This window comes from Augochlora pura, chromosome 4 (genome assembly GCF_028453695.1).
Source record: "Augochlora pura isolate Apur16 chromosome 4, APUR_v2.2.1, whole genome shotgun sequence".
Taxonomy (NCBI): Eukaryota; Metazoa; Arthropoda; class Insecta; order Hymenoptera; family Halictidae; genus Augochlora; species Augochlora pura.
Window position 1 is genome coordinate 16,542,342 of NC_135775.1, and position 20,780 is coordinate 16,563,121.

The 20,780-nt window shown below is 33.0% G+C and overlaps 1 protein-coding gene across 2 annotated transcripts in view; it reads left to right on the plus strand.

Moving 5' to 3' along the window:
* Nucleotides 1-759: 759 nt before the first annotated feature.
* The window catches only part of Milt (trafficking kinesin-binding protein milt), a 119,411-nt gene continuing 99,390 nt past the window's right edge, over nucleotides 760-20,780 (plus strand). Inside the window, exons 1-2 of one of the 2 annotated variants that reach the window (XM_078179874.1) lie at nucleotides 760-990; nucleotides 11,047-12,126. In XM_078179874.1, coding sequence (XP_078036000.1) covers nucleotides 11,160-12,126 — 967 coding nt within the window. In that variant the 5' untranslated portion in view covers nucleotides 760-990; nucleotides 11,047-11,159. The remainder of the gene's footprint in view (nucleotides 991-11,046; nucleotides 12,127-20,780) is intronic. The other variant, XM_078179875.1, reaches the window with a different exon arrangement.

Consider the following 20,780-nt stretch of genomic DNA (forward strand, 5'->3'; position numbering starts at 1 on the left):
AAGAGTTTCTTTCTGTGTTTCATTATTTTAGAAAATTAAAAGTAATGTATTGATACCCTCCAGTTCTCTTTCTCTATATAGTCATAAGTATAGAAATGTGTAACTATAAGGTACAGTTAAATTATGGATCTCCATGAAAAATAAAAATTTTTCTAGGTCCATTCTTCCTGTCTTTACTTATTTGAATATCTCAAAAGTACTTTATCAATACCCTCCAGTTCTTTTATTCTATCTACCATTTAAAATTTCAAATATTAATTTTTGTTAGATGCATAAAATTCTCAGTCTAGACACAAGTATAAAAATGAGTAACTTTAACTTATAGTTAAACTGCCAATCTCTATGAAAACTAATATTTGTCGAAGTCCATTCTTCCTATCATTGATTATTTCAATAATCCAAAAATACTGCATCGATATCTTCTAGTTTTTTTTACCCTACCTACTGTTTAAAATTCCATGTAGTCATTTTTGTTATAAATGGATAAAATCCACAGTTTATTTATAGCATTATTGAGAAGTATGCGTTGATAAATATTTTGTCGGTAGAACAGTATTTGCGAATTCTTTGAGGAAGCGCAGATCGTTCTTTATTTGAACCGCTGCTTTACGCGTCATTGATAACGAGTGACGTCTAATTAGCCAGTTTTTCGTTGACCGGCCAATCGTAGCCACCGCCCGGAAGAGTTCTCGACCAATCAGAGCGCTTGACCCGGCACTGCTCTGGAAGTTCCATAGTTCGGTTTAGTCGCCGCTCATTCCCCACGTTGGGAGGGTGTTCTGCATCCGTTTTCTCGTCATGTAAAGGAACTTGTTTCGTGCTTTTCGCAAGTCTACCGAGGACGTGTGCTTTCCTCTGTAATGTTGTTTATAAAGAGGGAACAAAACATGTCTGTGAACACCGCGGAAATATTGTGAAATGACAGTCAGAAAGTGAATCGATGTTATAGTGCACTGTTATTCTACATGTGTTCGTTCGTGGTGTATACTGGTAATCTATATGTACTTACACGTAATATGTTCTTGGTTCTGTTAAATGTTTAACGCAACGAGGAATATAAACTGACTCTAATAATGCAAATATGTCGGCGTAGGTTTTCGTAAATTAATCGTTGCTGTGGAACTTGAAAATATGATTTTACGAGAACCACGGAACTTATACTGGTGTTGTTATTTACTTTATACCCAGCTGTAAATGTTATCGTTTAAGGGAGTGTCCAACCGAATAAGTACTTTATCGAAGACAGCTGCTGCAAAATTATTTTGCGGTATTCCAATAGCTTTTTGTTATAGAAATTGATACTAATGCGGAATATCATTCGATTCAGACATATATACGTGATTCGCGTAAGAAAGCATTGACATTTAGGTTAGACTGTGACTTTCTAATAGCAACGCTTTTTGCCGTTCGTTTGAATTAACTTGTACATTTTCTCCGTCGTTTAGGTACTATTATTACATAAAAATACACGTATCGCAGAATTTAATGAAGGCACGAGTTAGAACTCGTGAAAAGCAATGGTTTTTGAACGCACGCGCTGTACAGGTTATGTTAGGTTAGATGTACAGGGGATCGTTGCACGATCATACGATGTATTTGATCTCTGCAATTTATTTGCACGCAGTGTTTATTTCTAATTCAATTTTTTGAATGTTTCTATCTTGCATTTTAAAATATATCGCTGCTCGTTTTATTATGTGATTCGCAATTAATGTTTTCTTTGATCATTTAAGAAATTGTCTCGCCCTCTCAGCATCTCTGTAGTAGCATCTTCGTTATTACATAAGCGTAGAAGATCCTTTTATCTCAGTGAATTCGTCGTTGATAACAGTACAACAAAATTTATCGCTTCTAATTTTAGTATTATTCGCGTATGAATATTTCTCTAAATATTTAGAGAATATTCTCAATAATTGAGAATAACGTAGCCGAATATTTAATATATATTTTGTGATTCAGCGAAATTGCTTTGGTTTTCAAATGTACAAATAGAGGGAAGCAAAACACTGATTCGGCACGTTTGAACATTCGATAAAATAACGGCCGTTCACAAGGCTATATCACATGACATCGGTTTCATTTTTCCGAGCTGTTTGCAATGGTAATTCGAACTTTCAGCTTTTCAACCGTTATTGAAATCAAAACCAAGGACTTCTCATTGGGCATATTAAGCGACTCGTTCAATAATTAATAGGATTAGTAATTGGTATGTTTATTTAGATGGTTCGCGATTATGCAGGTCGTCTTCGCGATACGGTTATGCATTAACCGACTATATCCATGCGCTCTGATTATTTGATGCATTTAAACACGTGTTACGTTTGATGATCGTGCCGGTACGAAAATCCAGACGCCTAATCAAGATTTAATACTGCACTGCGGATCTTGCGGATGCAAAATATTAATTGTTTGCATCAATTGAAAGGAATAGATGCTAGATACACATTCGATTGTTTCTTTAAACTCATACCATTTTCTTTACACTTCATGTGATTAGTAAGAAAATTTATTTCTATTGCAAGTCTACATTTATTTGAGCGCTTAGATATTGATGACAAGAGAACAGAATTTTATTCCGACTTAAAAGAATAAAATTGATATTTAACACGTTACTATCGAAAATCTTCATTGAGCGCCAGATTCGTCGAAATACGGCAGGGTGTTAATAATTTTCACAAATTGAGAACAATTTTTGCGAAAAATATCAGTAACAAAATCATGTTTGTTATTTAAGTTATCGCTGAGGGACGTTCTATTTCGGTCACTCAGAGATAGTTATCTCAGTATCTCGGTCATCAATAACAATGTGTAAAATTTCTTTAAATTATTCATAACTGAAAGATATTGTATATTATGGCACCGTGTCAAATTGTTTCGCATTCATACCATTTAGAACGAATACGTTCTTTCTCCGTAATATTGAACTTTATTAACACAAAACAAACTCCTTAAATTGGCAATGAATTTACAAAAACAAAAAATAAAAACGTATTTTGTTTACTCTGTGAAGCATTGACGTATTTTTATAAAGTACCCTGCATGATACATGATCGGAATAAAATTTGTCTCGTCTGTAACCGTTGTAATCTCGTCTGTAAATGTTGATGATAATAATTATGGTCTTCGGTAGAATATAATACATTGATACTCGTCAGTTATTTCGGTTATTTCAATTTGTTCATTCTTCTAAACCGCATCTATTCGTTTCTGTCCCAGCTGCATAAAATCCGCAGTCTACTTATTGCGTTCTTTGTACGTACGAAAGTATTGGTTCACGGTATTCTCAAATTGCTTTCGAAAATGTTTCGAAACTCGCCGGATTACCGCAGTGCATCTACACGGTGTTTCATAACTATACAACCATCTCGCACTTCCTGCGTCCCACCGAATGTCTTCCACGATTCAGAGTAATTGAATGGCAGCATTGTTACGTGAAAGTAAACGCAAGCACATGGTTTCTTAGAGTTATTATCAATTTCGCCTGTTATTTATCTTGCAATGTGCGAACCAGAGTTGGACAACATTTTTTTCGGATGACGAATGAGAGATAAGGATTAACGAATAAAGCTTCATTCGACATTATCTAATAAATATCTAATCGAATAAAAATTTATTTATACAGAAATTAATTCGAAGAATTCCTAATCGAATAAAAATTTATTTATACAGAAATTAATTCGAAGAATTTCTTGGAGTAAAATATAATTTATTATTCGAATAGTTACTTTAGATAAATATTTATTCAACAATTCGAATAGAATGCACATAAAAAGAGTTTGACATTTTTTTAAACATTTAAATGAAAAGAACTTCACAGTTTGGAATTCATTAATTTGGAAATAATTCTCTTTTTTTAGAAATTGATTTAAATGATCTGACTTAGTTTTAAATTGTTAATACCTTTTAATTTATTTCGTTTTTCATAGAATTTTGGTTACGGAGTATACTGGCTAATGAAACATTGATTTTCTGATTATGAAGCCATGATACAGTTGCGTGTTTGATATTTACGTCAGCATTATTTTACTAGAAAGTCCAATTAATTGGATTCTTTTCTGTATTAATGTTGTTAAACGAAGACGCAAGTTTAATAATATTATTAATGTAACTAATCGAGTATAACATTTGTCTATATCTTTGTTTATTAACAGTACGTTACCATCTTTATAAATCTACCAATTGTAACAATTTAAGTAAATTAATCATTTACTGAACGTTACTAAAATAATTGATTTTCAATACATAAAAATAATACACAACGATCGAAGAATTCCGAGAACCGTAAGCGTTACTATAAAATTCTAATGTCAAATAGTTCCGTTGCTTTCATGACTGTGATTTCCGGGGAAATCGTCAGATTCAATGGTGATGTTCATTCCTCATGGTTAGACGAAAAATTCATCAAAATGAAAGTCATTCTACAGTAATTTACTAATGAGCAGACGATTGTAAATATTCTGCGAAGTGATCACTCATGCGGAAAATTGCTAAGATAATGGCATGAAGCCTTGAGTTAATCCTATGACTACAGTGACACGATAAGAAATGGAAATAGTGACGAAGTTAATTGTTCCATTAATAGGATCTGTATAAAGAAATGCCCGAATTTGCATCGAAGCATCAAATTTAATAATTAAATAATATTTTATAGAAATAATATTATTACGTTGTTTGAAAGGGATGTCGTTTCTCAACAAAATTTATTTTCGTGAGAGTATTTCGCCAAGGAAAAACGAAACTTCTACGAGCATAAGATTTTAAAGCTACCAGGACACTTAAAAATTGTATTTCATTTTTTCTTGGAATAATAAAATTAATTTTTGAAGAATCCAATATTTTCGTCGCAATTTATTTTAGTTATCATTAACATATTATCTCAAAATTTTAAAAATGCAAGAAATTGTGTAAATTAACAAGCTCTAATAGCATTTTTAGTGCTTCCTCGTTGACGAAGAAACTTTACCTTAATCCCAATCATTATAATATCTTATATGAAAATGAGAATTTGCGTAAACATTCGCAGTGTATTTACAACTACACAAAATATGTCGAAAATATCATTCCAAATTCGTTTCGAAACTTATTTTATCAAGATTAATATACGAAATAAAACGATGAAAAGAATTCATTTATCGAAGCTATGGGTTCACAAAAAACCACGAGGATGCAGGAGCTGCATAAACATTTACATCTTCTCTTAATGATTTTAAACTTAGTTCGTGAAATGTTTTCCCTGTTTTCAAGTTGATGAGCTCGTAATAGTCAACAGCGTAGTAATAACTTTTGACACGATCCGACTTAAAATTCGAATCTTCTAAATTAGAATTCGGAACTGAAGTTTCGTAATTGAAGTTTTTCCGCCAATCAGAATTCAGGACAATGGGATGTTTTTCTAAAGGTACACGCTATGCGGTAAGGCGGTTAAATGTGAGAAACAATTTTTCACGCGTTCAGTGATATTCGCCATTCAGACCTTTGGAAAAATGATGTAATAATCGCCAGACGGTCAATTAAGCCGACCCCGTTATAAAAAGACCGTGTAATTTTTTAAACGTGCTCCTTCTCGCGTGGTTCAACGCTTTCCCATAAAAGCGATCCTCGAATTAAAAGGCGCCCGGGAGAAAATGCGAATCATAAAGACTTATTGTTTTCTAGACGCCGCAGCCGTCGTTAGAGCTCTTTCACACCGGCATATGTTCCAAATCTAATTACGGCGCGTGATTAATCGGTAATCGTGGAAATTGTTCACTCCGCGCTCGATTTTCACTTCTGCTTATGTCCACGAACGTGTTCAATAATAGAATACGCTGTGAAAGTATTTTAATTAGGCATAAAACTGCACTGAGCATTTGCATGTTTCTGCGGAAGTACACGTGTTCTTAATTAAAATAATAGTTTCTTATTGAATTCGATCAAAATTGTGTAATAATAGTTCTTTGAAAACAAAATTTATCCATGCGATAATTTATATTTAGTTCATCTCAGTTTAATTCCTTTGAGTTTTAATTGTTTAGAATTAGCTGTTCTACGAAAAATCCCAATATCACCGGAGATATGAATAAATTCTGAATACATAAAACAAGAAGAAATTTCATATGTTTACACGGTTTCTAACTTTGATGCTAACGCATTGATAATATCAAACACTTGGAATGATATTTAGAATATCCGTGATTTGACAATAAGTGGCGTAGATACATCTAAATGTAATTATTTGCGAGTATGGCTTAAAACGATGTGAAATTTGATCCGTTGGAAGATTGCATTCCAGAATGGAGTGTTGATTAGATGTAAATAGTTGATAAATAGAACACAGATAATGTTTGTAATAAGAAATGTGTTACGTAAAGATTTATGTGAAATAAGAGCGTTAATTACGAAAATATTGTAAATATAAAAAATAGACAGTAAATGTCCACCATTCAAATATTTTTGTCTTAGTATTATGCGAATAAAATTTTGTTCGTAGAATTTATTCGATATATAAAATTACATTACTCGAATACTTACGTCGTAAAGGATGAATTTTTCGAGCAAAGTTCGGCTCGATGCAACGATTTCTTAAAATCGAATCTTTTCGTTGCATATTATTTTGAGAACATCTTTTGTCATATTTGAAATAAAAACCAACGAATTATTTCAATTAGTTTTAATTATTTCAAACAGCTCGTTAATATCTTTATTCTCAAGTAACAGCGTTGAAAATAACAATTCGAAATAAGAGTTCCCTCAAGTAATTATTTCCTATATTCATTCCGAATAAAATTTGCCCAACTTTGACGTCTACTTGCATACGAAAAAATTGTTTCGACATCACGAAACTTTAGAACATTGAATTCCGGTTACTACTTTTACCGTAACCCTATCTCTTGAAAGTTGTCCTGGCAATTCGTTGGCAGACATTCCCGACACGTACCGTCATATTATAGGTGCACTGACAAAACGGCAGTCTGGCAAGGGTAAAAGCATTGTCGTCTTAGTATTCTGTATGGCATGCGATAGATCTTGGTGCATTGCGACGGGTTACAATCGCGTACCAATGTAAGGATTCATAGCAACTGCTCCGGAGCACAGCAATCCTCAAATGCTCGCGAGTGTTTGCTGCAGCGACGGCGTTGCAAATGTTCTTGCAAAGCACGGGATTTGCAAAATTTAATGATCGCATGACTTGGCTACAAATGTTTCGAGGATTTCTGCTAAATAAATGAGAAACTTCCTACGAAGGCGGCAAAGACAGTCGACAATTACGAGTCCTTCGTTAAAGTGCAACAATACATCTTGCGATGCGTGTTCCATTCGAGTATTTGATCAAACAGTTAACGAAGACGTGAAAGTATAGGAAGAGGATCTGTTCATTTATTTAAATTAGAACTTAAATCGCAGCTGCAACTTCCTAGACTGTTGCGTCTACTTCCGGAAATATAACGTATACTTTTGTTCTCATAATTTTTTGATGCACATGAATAAGCCTCATTAAACACGAATAAGACAGAGAATGATATTCGGTTCAAATGAAATGCTGCTTTAATCAATGAGAAGAAATTTCGTTAAATAACATCTTTTTATTTTCACGATCGGATGTACAAATTAGTTTATTTTTATTCGATTGTCATTGTATAATATGTACAAACATATTTAATTTAATATGTATAAACTTATCTAATTTCATTTGTGTTAAATTAAACATGTGAGTAAAAGGCGGTTAATTCTATTCCGTGAACGGATTAATTTTGTTTTCATGAAGGGCGAATTTCTTTTGCAAAAGGATGAATGAAAACCTGCAGAAGGATAAATTTTTCTTGCGAAATTTTGGTAAAATCTTAATCGAATAAATTTTCATTGCGATAAACTGTTACCTAGATCAATTCTTATTCGATTAGATATATTCAATAGCATCGAAACAAAATTTATGTTAGTGTTTCTTTTATTCGTCATCCGAACAAAATGTTGCCCGACTCTGTAATATGTTGAATTATCATAGACTGTAGATTTTTTAGTAAAACAAAAACTATTCACATTAATTGAAAGATACAAAATCTATGTAAACATTAATTTCTTCATTTAATAATTTGAATAAGCTGATAGTAATGCAACGGCATTTTGAAGTTCTTCAAACGTGTTTCCACAGTTTTGCATTTCGTGTTCCGATTCTTCTCATAAATACATAAAATCAGCAATCCAGTCGTTGAAGCTCGAACAAATTTATAGATTCGATGAAAAACGATAACGTTTTATGTATGGTTTGCTTCGTTTAAATTCATTTTCGGATCGCTCCTACGAGAGAAACGAGTTCGTTCGAACGAAAACCTAGTGCATTGGGATGCGTTGGATAGTGAAGAATTCGGTACAGTTATCTGATATTGCTATGTCTCAGCCACTGACATAAATTCTTTCTCTTCTGGCAGGTTAGACTCGCGAACATTTGAGGTTTTCACAGTATCTTCCCGAAGACGTTCGTTCCGAGACGCGCGCAGAAAATATATTTGCACGTTGCGATAGAAGAAATACATGACAGATAACAATAACAATGATAATCTTATCGGTGCTAGCACACCGTCTTATCGTTTCATTGATCACACGCATTCGACGTTTTGATCGATTGTTTTTTTATCGTTATTACTGCGCATTCTTGCTTGTAGAAATTGAAATGTATTATTGGAATAGTGCCAATGTATCATTGTTTCGCGATAATTTTTTAATGGTACGCACGGTGAATTAAAGAACGCAATCTTAACTGAGATTAACGCTTTTGTAGCAGCGAAACAAAGCTTTAGTGTTTCTTTCCGGCAGCTGTCTCTCTTTTTTTGTTTTATCGTAGAATGACACCATTATCGTCAGAATAATATTCGTTTAAAATATTGGTTCAATACCAGCTAAACTCGCCAATATTTATTTATCTTCGTGCAATAGTTATCTAATCTAATTGCGCCATATTTCGTATAACGGTCGTTTGTAAAATGTAGACGGTCGTTGAACAGTTTATAACATACTTAATTCCATAACAATAATCATGTTTCTTGTACCATCAAATATTTGATTGAAAATATTAGTTTTTATGATGAAAACCTACTTACGTTTTCCTTGCATTTCTACGATGCAACAGAAGTTTTTATTTATAGCAATGTAAATTCGATATAATTATATACTGATGGTACATAGAACACAGTATTATGTATCGTGTTTTATGATTTTTTATGAGGTTGGGTTTAAATGAAATTTTGCAAAATATATATTGTAAAAGTATATACCGAGAGAGGATAATCTTCATTATTTTGAATACATATGCATTTTTTATCTCAATGAAAGACTTCTTTCAACTTCGCAAATAAAGTATAAATGAAATATGATTCAGTAATATGACTCAATATGATTATAAATAACATCATAAATACGATTTAATATGAACCAATTTTGTATACGTTAAATAGGTTTTCAATACATACAAACATTTATGTATAATCGCGATTAACTTGCGAAAATGTGCCGACATATTTGCATAGATATTTATTTATTTAACACGTTCGTCATCAAGTTGCGCAGTAGTAATTGGAGTCGAGTTTAATTATTGACATTATACCATCTCTGACAATATGTGCATATAACAGATAGACTATGGACTTTTCTGCAAAATAAAAATAGTACAAATATTTTTTGCTCCTTTTAATAACTGTAATACATTGTAAACAATGTAACAATATCTTTAAATTATACTATTGTGTTTATAGCTTTGCATTTGATCTATTCTTATTTTGTCATGTATGCATAAATACCATAGTCTAATAATGGTCGTTCAGCTATTGAGAAGAATAATGATATTTCGTATTTCGTTTTTTTTTTTTAGAAATAGTGTTAAACGTTCTCTAATAAAAAATAATGTCTTTATTATTTACAGTGCTTGATAATGAATTTTATTTGTTGCTTCTAAAAATATGTGCAAAATCTTTAAGTTTGATTTACCATAATGTTTTTTTATATTAGTTTGTAAAGGTAACAATATGGTATTTATTCGGATTTTTAACGACTGTTATTGTAGCATTTGCCGCAAGTAAAACATATATTGAATAAGAAACTCTTAAATGTATCTCCACTATCTGGATAATTGTGAATTAAAAACTTAGCAACCCGCCATTTTGATGAAATCTGTAAATCTAGTGTTAAATACAATGTTAGAGATAAAATATCGAATTTGTTTACATCGATTTTTACCAAATTTTTTAGAGTGGTGGTTTGTGGAAATATTGGCTGGTATCCTTCTACTACTCATCATCTATGTTGAAAAGGTGAAAACAGTCTATAAATGTGCTTCTTATCGGTACTCGAAAACGAAGTAGTACATACAATTCTAGTCTTCATGTCATTCACCTAGTGTTCATTGATACGATAAACCTTGCCAAGAAAACGAGAAACTCGACTCGATTATCACTTCAAGCACAATTTTGCGTAACAACCCAACGACGAACGTGTTGAGGATCGGCGTTCAGGTGAAAATCTACTGCCAGTCATTTTCCAGATAAACTTTCGAAAATATAAACATATCTTTTTTTATGAGAAAGGGTCAAATTGACAAATTCCTCACCTAATTGTCTGCAACATCGTGCACATAAACAACAGTACAGATTTTAGCACGAAAACGTTATTATTGTACGAGTTGTAAAAACTTATATGCTCAAAAATTGGTTGGTGGAATAATTTCGAATAATCGAAATATATATTTTCAAAATTCTATTTGTAAAATTTGTATAAGGCCGAGTCATAAATAATTTCCGATGCAGCTAAGTAGAATCTATTGTTCTTATCTACCTACCATGATTTACCAGAACAAACCAGTTTTTGCTTTCGTTAAATATATGTTCAAAATAAATAAAATAAAAATACGAAGAAGATAAATTCAAAAAAGAACAAAATAAATTTCTGGTAAAAAAAAACAATAGTTATTTATGATTCGATCTGATGATGACTTTCTGGCGTTGACTTTCGCCTGGATATCCTCCCTTAATTAATAACAACAGAACAAAGCGACTTACGTAAAATTATTGCCCCTCAAAGAGTGCGAATCTGAATAGCGAATATACAGAGAGCATTCGATCAGTGTCGCCGCGGACATAGATATGTTGAGAAGCTTGCTGTCGAGTTGAGGATTGGGCGGTGGTAATGGTGACATGAGCAACGAGCGCGATTTCGAGGAATCCTTCTGGAAGCGAAGCGAGAAGTCCGAGGGAGCTTCATGCCAGGGAACAGGGAGACAAGGAGCAACGAGCGAAGATCATTCTTCGAGAACGATTGACGGCGTTGATCAGCATGCGTTCCGGGGTCCGAATGAGACGACGCCGGCAGAACGGCACGCGGAAGCCTTTGTCGAACCGAGCAATCGTTCCCAGGGATCGCTCGAGGATTCCCAGGGAGATTCATCCTGCGAGACAATCGGCCGGGCCGCACCGGTCGCGGCTGGTTCAAGACCGAGCGAAAGTCTTTCGGCAAACGTCGCGGTACCAGGAAGCTCTTCTTGGAGCTGCACGGATTTTTACCAGCGAGCCGGTGCTCTAGACAACGTCTGGTCATCCGGCGGAGTCTTTGGGAAGCCATACGGATTCGAGCATCTATTGGGGATCCCCGATAACCAGTCTGCGCGGAACGTTTGGAGAACTGAATCCGGTTCGAGCGATTTCTCGAGGATGAGCGAAAAGGACGGCCAGCAAACTGTCTGCGAGACTCCTCCCTCGGAGAGGTACAGCGACTCCTGGAGCCTTAGGAGTCCCAAGAGTCCACATCAGAGGTTCGACACCAGCTCTCCTAGAACCCCGATGTTCACCAGCTTGGCTCTGGACGTCTCCTACGCCGGTCTAGACTCGTCTGGCCTCCTGGACGCGAGAACGTCTAGAAGGACTCGGGAGAACGATTCGCAGGAGCTCTGGCAGGATTGTAGCGTCGTCGATTACCTGGACAAAAAGTTAACCGACAACGACGAGAGCACTCCGGAGGAACGAGTCAAGACTCTGAAAGAGGTTCTAGCCGAGACCGACATCCACGAGGGCGACGGAGTCGTCTCAGATTTTTTATTCCACGTCGCCAAGACGAAATACGGCAAGATTTATATCAGGGTCATTAGAACGATGCTGCTTAATCGAGGTAGGATTATTAATAATAATGTCAAGAGATTTATTGTAATCGTAGTGAGCGCGGAATAAGTTATTTGTGTGCAACGCACACAAGATCGACAGACGAACTGCGCGAGGTCAAGCTAGGAAAGGAAACAATCGCATTTCATCAGTAAACTAAAATTTTGGAACAGTGGCAACGCTCATCGATATTAACATTTAACAAAAATGTGTTGTCTCGATTTGAAATAGCAGAGAGATGAAATGAATTTAAAAGCAGCTGTTGGAACGGTTCTGAAATTAACTGTCTCAATTAGTTCTATATCTGTTCTCGAAAATATGTTATAAATAGACTGCAAACTTTATGCATTTATAATAAAAGTGTATAGTTGAGATATAAAATTTAAAGAAGTTTTATGTTTTTTATTTAATTTTGATTTTGCCCAAAAATCCGCAGTTTAATTATAATCAAGCGCCAGAAAAATAGAAATGTGCATCGAAATATACATCAATTGCAATAAACGAAAACTAAATAGAAAGATTTTTACTGTTTTAAATCATTTTAATAGATTATAAATAAATCGGTGACACTTTTAAACATATTATATTAGATATTATAACATTTATTTTTATTCAAAAAACAGGACTGATCTCATAATTGCTTTCAAACCCTAATTTAAAATGTTACCGTATCTATTTATGATGCATTAAAATTATTTAAATAGAAAAACTTACCATTTAGTTTGTATTTCTCGTAATTGATGTTGGCAATTTTTATTTTAATTAAAAATTGAACCCAGTCTATTAATAACGTTTGCTTATCGATTGTTTCGACGTCTCTGCTCATCCGCGCGAATTTAGCGACATAAGTGGGTCGAATATTACACGCGGACGATTGAGAAAGGAACGACATTGAAGTATTTTAAAATACCGAAAAGCTGGCCAATATTCTATACTTATAGTGGAAAAACTTTTAAACATACCGTATTTTATGGTATTCGAGATCGCTGATCACGAGTGATTAAACTAATTGTTTGAAAAGTCTACTTAGTAAACTGCAAATGTAAGTTTTATATGCTGCCTGGTAAATTGCAGATTACGAAAATAACAGTAGAAAATTAAAAAAAAACAAACGTCAGATTAGTAGAAATAAAGTAAAAATATTTTTTAATTTACTTTATTTACATGCTTCGGAATCAGACTCAATAAACGGTTTATCTATTGATAAATAATTATTATCAATGACAAAATAAATAAATAAACTCAATAATAATAATATAATAATGTTTTCTATAGTCAAAGCACTAGGTGCATTAATTATTATCGGGTCAGTTATTACGTTGCAATATAGGTATTATAAAATTTCATATTTCTTTTGTTTATTAGACAACGTATTACATAGTAAACTGATGTTAACATTTTCGCAATAATAGTGTGCAAAATGCGCTTCGAATCAGTTTTCTATTACATTTTACGAACCTTCTGTGCATAAATATGATTGCTTAGTCATTTCAACATAGCATAAAGATAATTTTAAGTCAATACGAAGCAGCACTGACCTATCCGATTTTTGTCACTGATTCGGGACAGCGTGCGACCGGAGGAAATTGAGTTGCAATAGGAAATGCCTGATTGGAACTGGTTTTCTCGGGCGTCAAACGAGGGATCAAATATTGTTCGACGTTATGTAACTGGCTGTTCCAATTTGCGACTCGTTCTCCAACGCTCTACTTGAGAGGTCGGCTAAAAAATGAAATTCGCACCATGGTTGCGGCATTGTGCAGCACACAGCGGTGTGAATAATTATAGATTCGAAGTAACTGTTCCGTCTTGCAAACGGAATTTTTATTCTTCCTCTTCCTTGTCTTTTTCTTCAAAACGAATTCGCCTTCTTTCGAAGTTTGTGATAGCTTAATTTTGAAACAATCCCCTTTGATCTTTTAGAAAAACAATACTAGTATTCCTTCCACGAACGGTAAGAATTTAATTAAAAGTCCCGTTTGTTAGTTTCACAATTTCCTAAAGTTACAACCATCTTTTTCTACAAATAAATTAATCACTGCATTTCCGTACAACAGAGTTCCGTACTCCTCGTCGACGTACACCTAATACACGTGTAGGAACAAATTGCCGATGTCTCAGATGGAAGTTGAATATTTATCGAACATTGCTTCTCGCGAATATCTGTTCCTACCGTTTCGCATTGTCTCGATTTCAACAAGCACCGCGCGATACATATTCACACTTGACTCGTCTTACGATCTCCGAATCTTTAACATGTTCCGGTGACACCATTTAACGTCATCAGTTCGAAACGTGTCAAGACGATTACATTCTAAATCCACTGTCGCACCATTTTCTAAATCGTTAAGAGCATTCTCAGTTGTAATAATCATTAGCAGGTATTATTGCACGTATCATTCTGAAACTATCCGTGTAACACTTTGTCTGCTACGTCATCGCTCTGCAAAAGTTGCATGCAATTAAAATATTTATATAATTAAACACAGTGATATATTTTATTTAATCAAATGCAAAATTGTAAAGTCACGTTGTATGACATGAATTACTTATTCAACGTTTTTACATTTCTTGAATTCTAATCAAATTGGGGAGATAGCACAGATTATCGTAAGAAGTGATCTTAGTAGACAGGTGAAAATGAATATCCACCATCGTACGACGAAAGTACTCGCGAGTTATCTGATACTGAACAGATTGATGAAAGGTTTCGACGTTTGCATAGGAAAAGGAAAGAGTTCAAGTATTCTTGAATTGTTATCATTAGGCCGTGGATTTTTATGCAGAATATAAGTTGCTCGTATTAATTGAACGAAATTAAAACAAACTAGTAAGTTCATTCATTGTTTAGTTGTTTTAATAGACTAAAAATAATACATTCACATTTTCAAAATCGGATTTCATTATTATCAAGCGCATTCATCCAGTTTTGTCAAAAATGCATAAAATTCGCAGTTTAGTTATTACTACTATTCAGTTTATAATCAATTTTCGTCCATAAAGTAGGAAACATAAAAACGCATAAAATATTGTCTTTGCTTAAATAACTTATTAATATAAAAAAAGAAGAAGAAAGTGAATCGTCGTTACTTCTACTGTTAAGAAACTAGAATTCTGTATCGGGAGTAGCACCGACGAATACGACCATGAATTGGAAGTATTTGCAAACAACAGATTATCAACATAGTCCACTTTGACTCTAGGTTTGGCGTTACGTACCACCGTATCACTTATTTACACGTTAGCCTGCTGTTCTTACGAGTCTTGCAATCCCATACGTGGGAATCGCTAAATACGTGATGTAAAATCAAGTGTTCTACTGCGCTCAGTTATTTGAAAACATATAAAATTTATGCTTGTATTGAACAAGGCACTAAAAGTTAGCGACTCAGAGCGAAATAGCAACACATCGAACACAACACCAAAGAGTCACTTTTTATTGTTTTAGAAAACTGTTGAGAAATAAACATTATATAGGCAGTATACGAGATAGTATAAAAAAGAATATAGAATAAAAATTGCGAGATCTCCAAGAATTTTAGTGAAATAGAAAAGGTATAATAGTTTCCATAATTGCAGAAAATTGAAATATAGATATGTACTTGCAATATTGATCACATCACTCTAATGAATTTCAAACAGAGCTCAGTGTTATTTGCAATGACAATAAGAAATAAATAACTGTGCGCGAGTAATATAATCGTGAATAAGGTAATAGTAGTAAAAGATTATTCGAATAATGCCGAACTTTGCGTACAATTCCTAGATAAATGAATCGAAGATTGGAAAATTGCACCGATCAGATTCAGCAAAGCGGGTATAAAATTGGGTATGATCGATTGCATGTGTAATTTTCCAAAATTTAATTACGCATTTCGATCGCGTCGTTATGAAACAGACTCAGTAGTCGTTTTACCTCGTTAGTAATCGCACTTGTCGGCTCTCGTTCATAATCGCGTGGCGTCAGACGACGACGATATATCTCTGTGCGCGAAAAAGGTTATCCATGAGAAGGATCTTGAATCTGGTGAATCTTGTACTTAACCTTTTTCTCCCATTTCATTATCATTTGTGAGCGAATTCGTAATTATCTGCGGCACTTGTGACCAATTTAAGAAAAGTAGTGCGTCCAATATTAAATTTTCTTGGTAAACTAATTGAACGTTCTGCAAATTAAAGCAATCGTCTTGCAATAATTTGAATTTGAATATGTCTTTATTTTCCGTCTAGTCTCATTGCTTAATTGATTATCGTGTACATTTTGTACGGTAACTATGTGAACAAATTATTATTAGAAGATATGTATTCATGGTTTTGATCTTTATTCTTCGTTACATTTTATAAAAATACGTAACCTTTTATGAATAAAGTTCATGAATGACGTTCTTTTTTTGAATGATACCTTTTATGGGTAAAGTTTACTATAATTTAATGATCATCGAAGAAGGTAAAAATATTCAAGCGTGCCTCGTCTGATCAACAAAGTCACAGTTTCTGGTTCATGGAGACGTACATTGTTCGAAACTAGCTATACTTCGTCCGATCGCGTTTATTCCGTTTCTACTGAAATCTCTGAAGCAATTTGTTAAAACTCGTTGAAATAGTATTACACAAAATAGTGCAAAAGATTGATCAATTATAGCTTACCGCTAACACAAAGATTGTTATCAAACAAAAAATGTAATTAAAACAAACCCAAGCTATTTAACACCGAATCGGCGAACTTTTTGATGAAAATATAAATGAATACGTTTAGTATTATTGTAAACCGAATTTAAGCTTGCAAAATGATGTAATTGGTCTGAGGACAGGTGAATACAATCTGCAAAACGATTAGTTTGATTTTGAAAAAAGGATTAATCTAATTTGAGAAACGGATTATGTATCTCAATTTGAAAAGTGGATTAATTCGATCAGAAAAAAAAAATTAATTTGATTTGAAAAAAGAATCAATCCAATTAGAAAAAAAAGAATTGGTTTTTTTTTTTTTTTTAAATAAATTTTATCTGCATACGGATGATTTGATTTGAGAAAAGGTGATTATGATCTTCGGTTCGATGAACTCGGAGTGAAAAATCTGCGTAATTCGTAAAAGAATTTGAAAGCGATCTATCACAGCATGGATTCATTACTACCTGTTTTATTGTCAGCGGAAGAGGAAGGTAGGGACGGGGACGACAGACGGCTCACAGGTCGACAGTTCAACAGCCCCGGCGGCGTGCGCTATAATCTTATAAAGCGTGCATTTTCCAGGGCTGCCGGCGTTAATGAACTCATTTGAAAAATTCATTACGCTCTTGATCCTACATGATTTAGGTATATCCTTTGGGACTTAATTAACATTTTATAACGGGGATCGAAAACATTGTGTAACCTGTTAATAACATTTGTTTTAAGCATGGAACGTATATGTCACATTTATTGAAAGTAACAGCTAACTGATTAAATTGATACATACATTTACTATTCTTTAATTAAATGTATGTTTTATAATATAATATAAATTTTATCATATTATTATTACATACACATGGCATATATATAGATATTGTTTTTAATTGTATAAATCACATGTACTTTATGAAATTAATGCAGTTAAATAAAATATCCAAACGATCAAATATATACAGTATAATTACAGAAACTTCAATACTTTTCAAGAGAACTGGTTAAAAGAAAATTTAAATAACATGATAGAATTTGATGGTAACATTTTCGTAGCTAATCCCCTAAGAGGTGGATATATTTGTAGGGAATCACCGTTCTACTGTATCCAATAATAAACGACCTTTACGTAGTATCAGAAATATCTTCTAGAGACGATTCTTCTTCCAATTTCTCGCTCATCTCCGGCCACTCTAAATTTGAAAGCATAGAGAAAATTACTTACTATATTATTTCGTTAAATTAATATCACCTATTAAATCCTTATACCATAAAATGAGTCAGACTGGCGACAATTATTTCATACATAATTTACTGAATACGAATGCTATTCACTTCTGTTAAATTGAATAAAAGCAGATTCTTCTGTTATCAAAACGTAAGAATAAATCCAACTGACGACATACAAGAAACAAAAATTGTCACGTTCTACTATCTCTAGCAAAATGTATTCGAGCACCTCTTGAAATGCGATAACTTTTTTCAAACTGGACGAAATGATTTGTATGTTTCTTAAATATCGAAGAAATGAATTTACTCTATTTTGAGTAAAATGATTTTTATAAATTTTGCTATTTCTTGGAATGACAAAGTCAAAGAATAATCCCTATCAATTGTGTACTTCCTTATCTGTTTGAGCTTCTTCGAACTTGACTTTACCTACCTTCACAAGCTCACAAATTAATTCACCGTCTTACAAATTCTCTGTAAGTCTAATTCTCGTTTGTTGAGCCTTCCTTTCTCGAGATCTCTAACACTTGGATGATTTTCTTCGCATCCCTTGAGGTCGAAGTTATCGAGGTTCCACTGTAATAGTATTAATCGATACCGGATAATACCGACGCCACGATTCGAAGCACAACGAAAGTTGTGTTACCATCAGTCAATTGTATTACAGGAAAGTAGAATCGAGAGAGATTGCTCTAGTTAATCTTTTTGGCCGACTGACAATAACTGTGATCGATTGTAGCTTTAGTGGGAGCAGTAGACGAGTAACTTTTTTTTTACGAGCTATGGGAGATTTTAATAAAAAACCTCATTAGTTTTTAAACATCATTGTTGCAAGCTTTGAAACTAGGATTTAATGAAAAATCATTTCAAAGTCACGAAAACTAAATATCGCGTAACGCGTGCTCTTTGCGCTGAAACTTTTATCATTTCGTTGGTGGCATTGTATTTTTCTTTTACAAGTTTTCGTAGGGTTCTCTTATGCTTTGTAGTTGGCAAGAAATAAAAGAGAATCGACAAGTAAATAGTAGAGGGAAAAAAAGTTTTTATTAGAGAAATACTTTCGTTTCTAGTGAAATACGGAATTTTTCTGTAGTTGAAAGAAAATGTTTTCGTCCTTTTAAGAAAAAGTGATTTCCAAATGACTTGATATGATGCGGTAATTCTATTTTTACACAGCGTGTCTATTTTTCAAGATTGTAATTGTGTTAGAAAATAATCTTTGTTGCTCGATCAAGATCCAAAGCACTAGAACTGCAGGTCTCTTAACTCTAACATAACTGGGCATGCTTAGAATTATTTAGAATTTTACTTAACAATTATTTTCAACCTGTTCTTTAAGGTATTAGACTTCTAGACGTGTTAGTTTTTCTAGTGAAAAATTCAATTAACTGTTAGAATTTAGATAATCAATGACAATATTTCAAATCTATCAACGAAATGAATCTCACCAAATATCAGAAAGTACTTATAAAATAATGTTTCTTATAGAATAATGTTTCTTAATACAGGAAAAGAAATTTTTCACCGTGAACATAAATATAAACAGTGAAAGTAAAAGCATATTTGCAACTTAATTAACACAAAGAATTGTTCGTTGTATTTAAAATTATTTTTAGCGAAGGGGTTAAATGGTGTATTCAATAATTTTAATTGAACGTTATTTTTACCAAAAAAATCAAGTGACGCTTTTTAAAATTTTATTGTGACGCTATTTCTACCGAAGGAGTCAAAAAACACCTTTTACTACTTTAATTTAACATTATTTTTTTTAAAGGATTCAAAAGAAACGTTTATAAACATTTTAATTCCCGATTATTCGCTAAAAACCAATTTTATTCGGTAGGGTTTTAAACTTTTCCTAAATTGATTATACGATTCATTTGGTAAAAATAGATATATAAAATTACTTTGATAAAAATAAACACACGTAATTAATTTCTTAAAAATAGTAAATATAGAGATATTCAATTAATTTCGTAAAAATAACTAAATACGAAAGACGTTCTTTGCAATTACAAATTCTGTACAAAATGACACGATCAGAATATGAAACACGCACTTATGCAGAAGTATGATAACAATTAAACTTTGTATAGAATCATATGGTTCAAGAGTTACTCGCGATATCGTTTTGCCTCGAAAGAAGATTAGATTGTAGTTACTTTACGGAAAGATAGATATTGATTCAAAGCTTAGTACCTGCGTATATTTATATCATTGTTTTACGATGCATTCCTGTATGAAATTTATGTATTTACTTTTTTTAAATTATAAGCGATTTCTTAATAAATTATAAATAAATCATAAGACGGAAATAGAATTAACAGTATAAACAAAATTGCATAAGAATATTTCAGTTTCAAATAATCAGGTGTATATTAAAATATATCATTTTAGAAATTATTTTCATTAAATCGTGAAGTACGTTTAAGAAAAAGAGCTATTAAAATATTCGAAACAATGGATAGAGTTTCTTTTAGATTTTATTGAAAGTGTCTATTAAATATCAAATATAAATTTCTATTCAATAAAGTCACACCGACATAGTTTTTATTGTCTACGTACCAAATTTCATTTCAATGAGCGAACGTTTTTTAAATGTATGTCAGATAAAATATTCTTATGAATTTATCAGGGAAGTATGCGAAAACAATCTCTTATCAAAAGCATATCATGACAATGACGAGGTATAAGGTGTATTTAATAAAGTCAGTTTTATTTCAGATCGGATAAGTCATTGATAAGCCTCCGATGCAAATCTCATCCAAT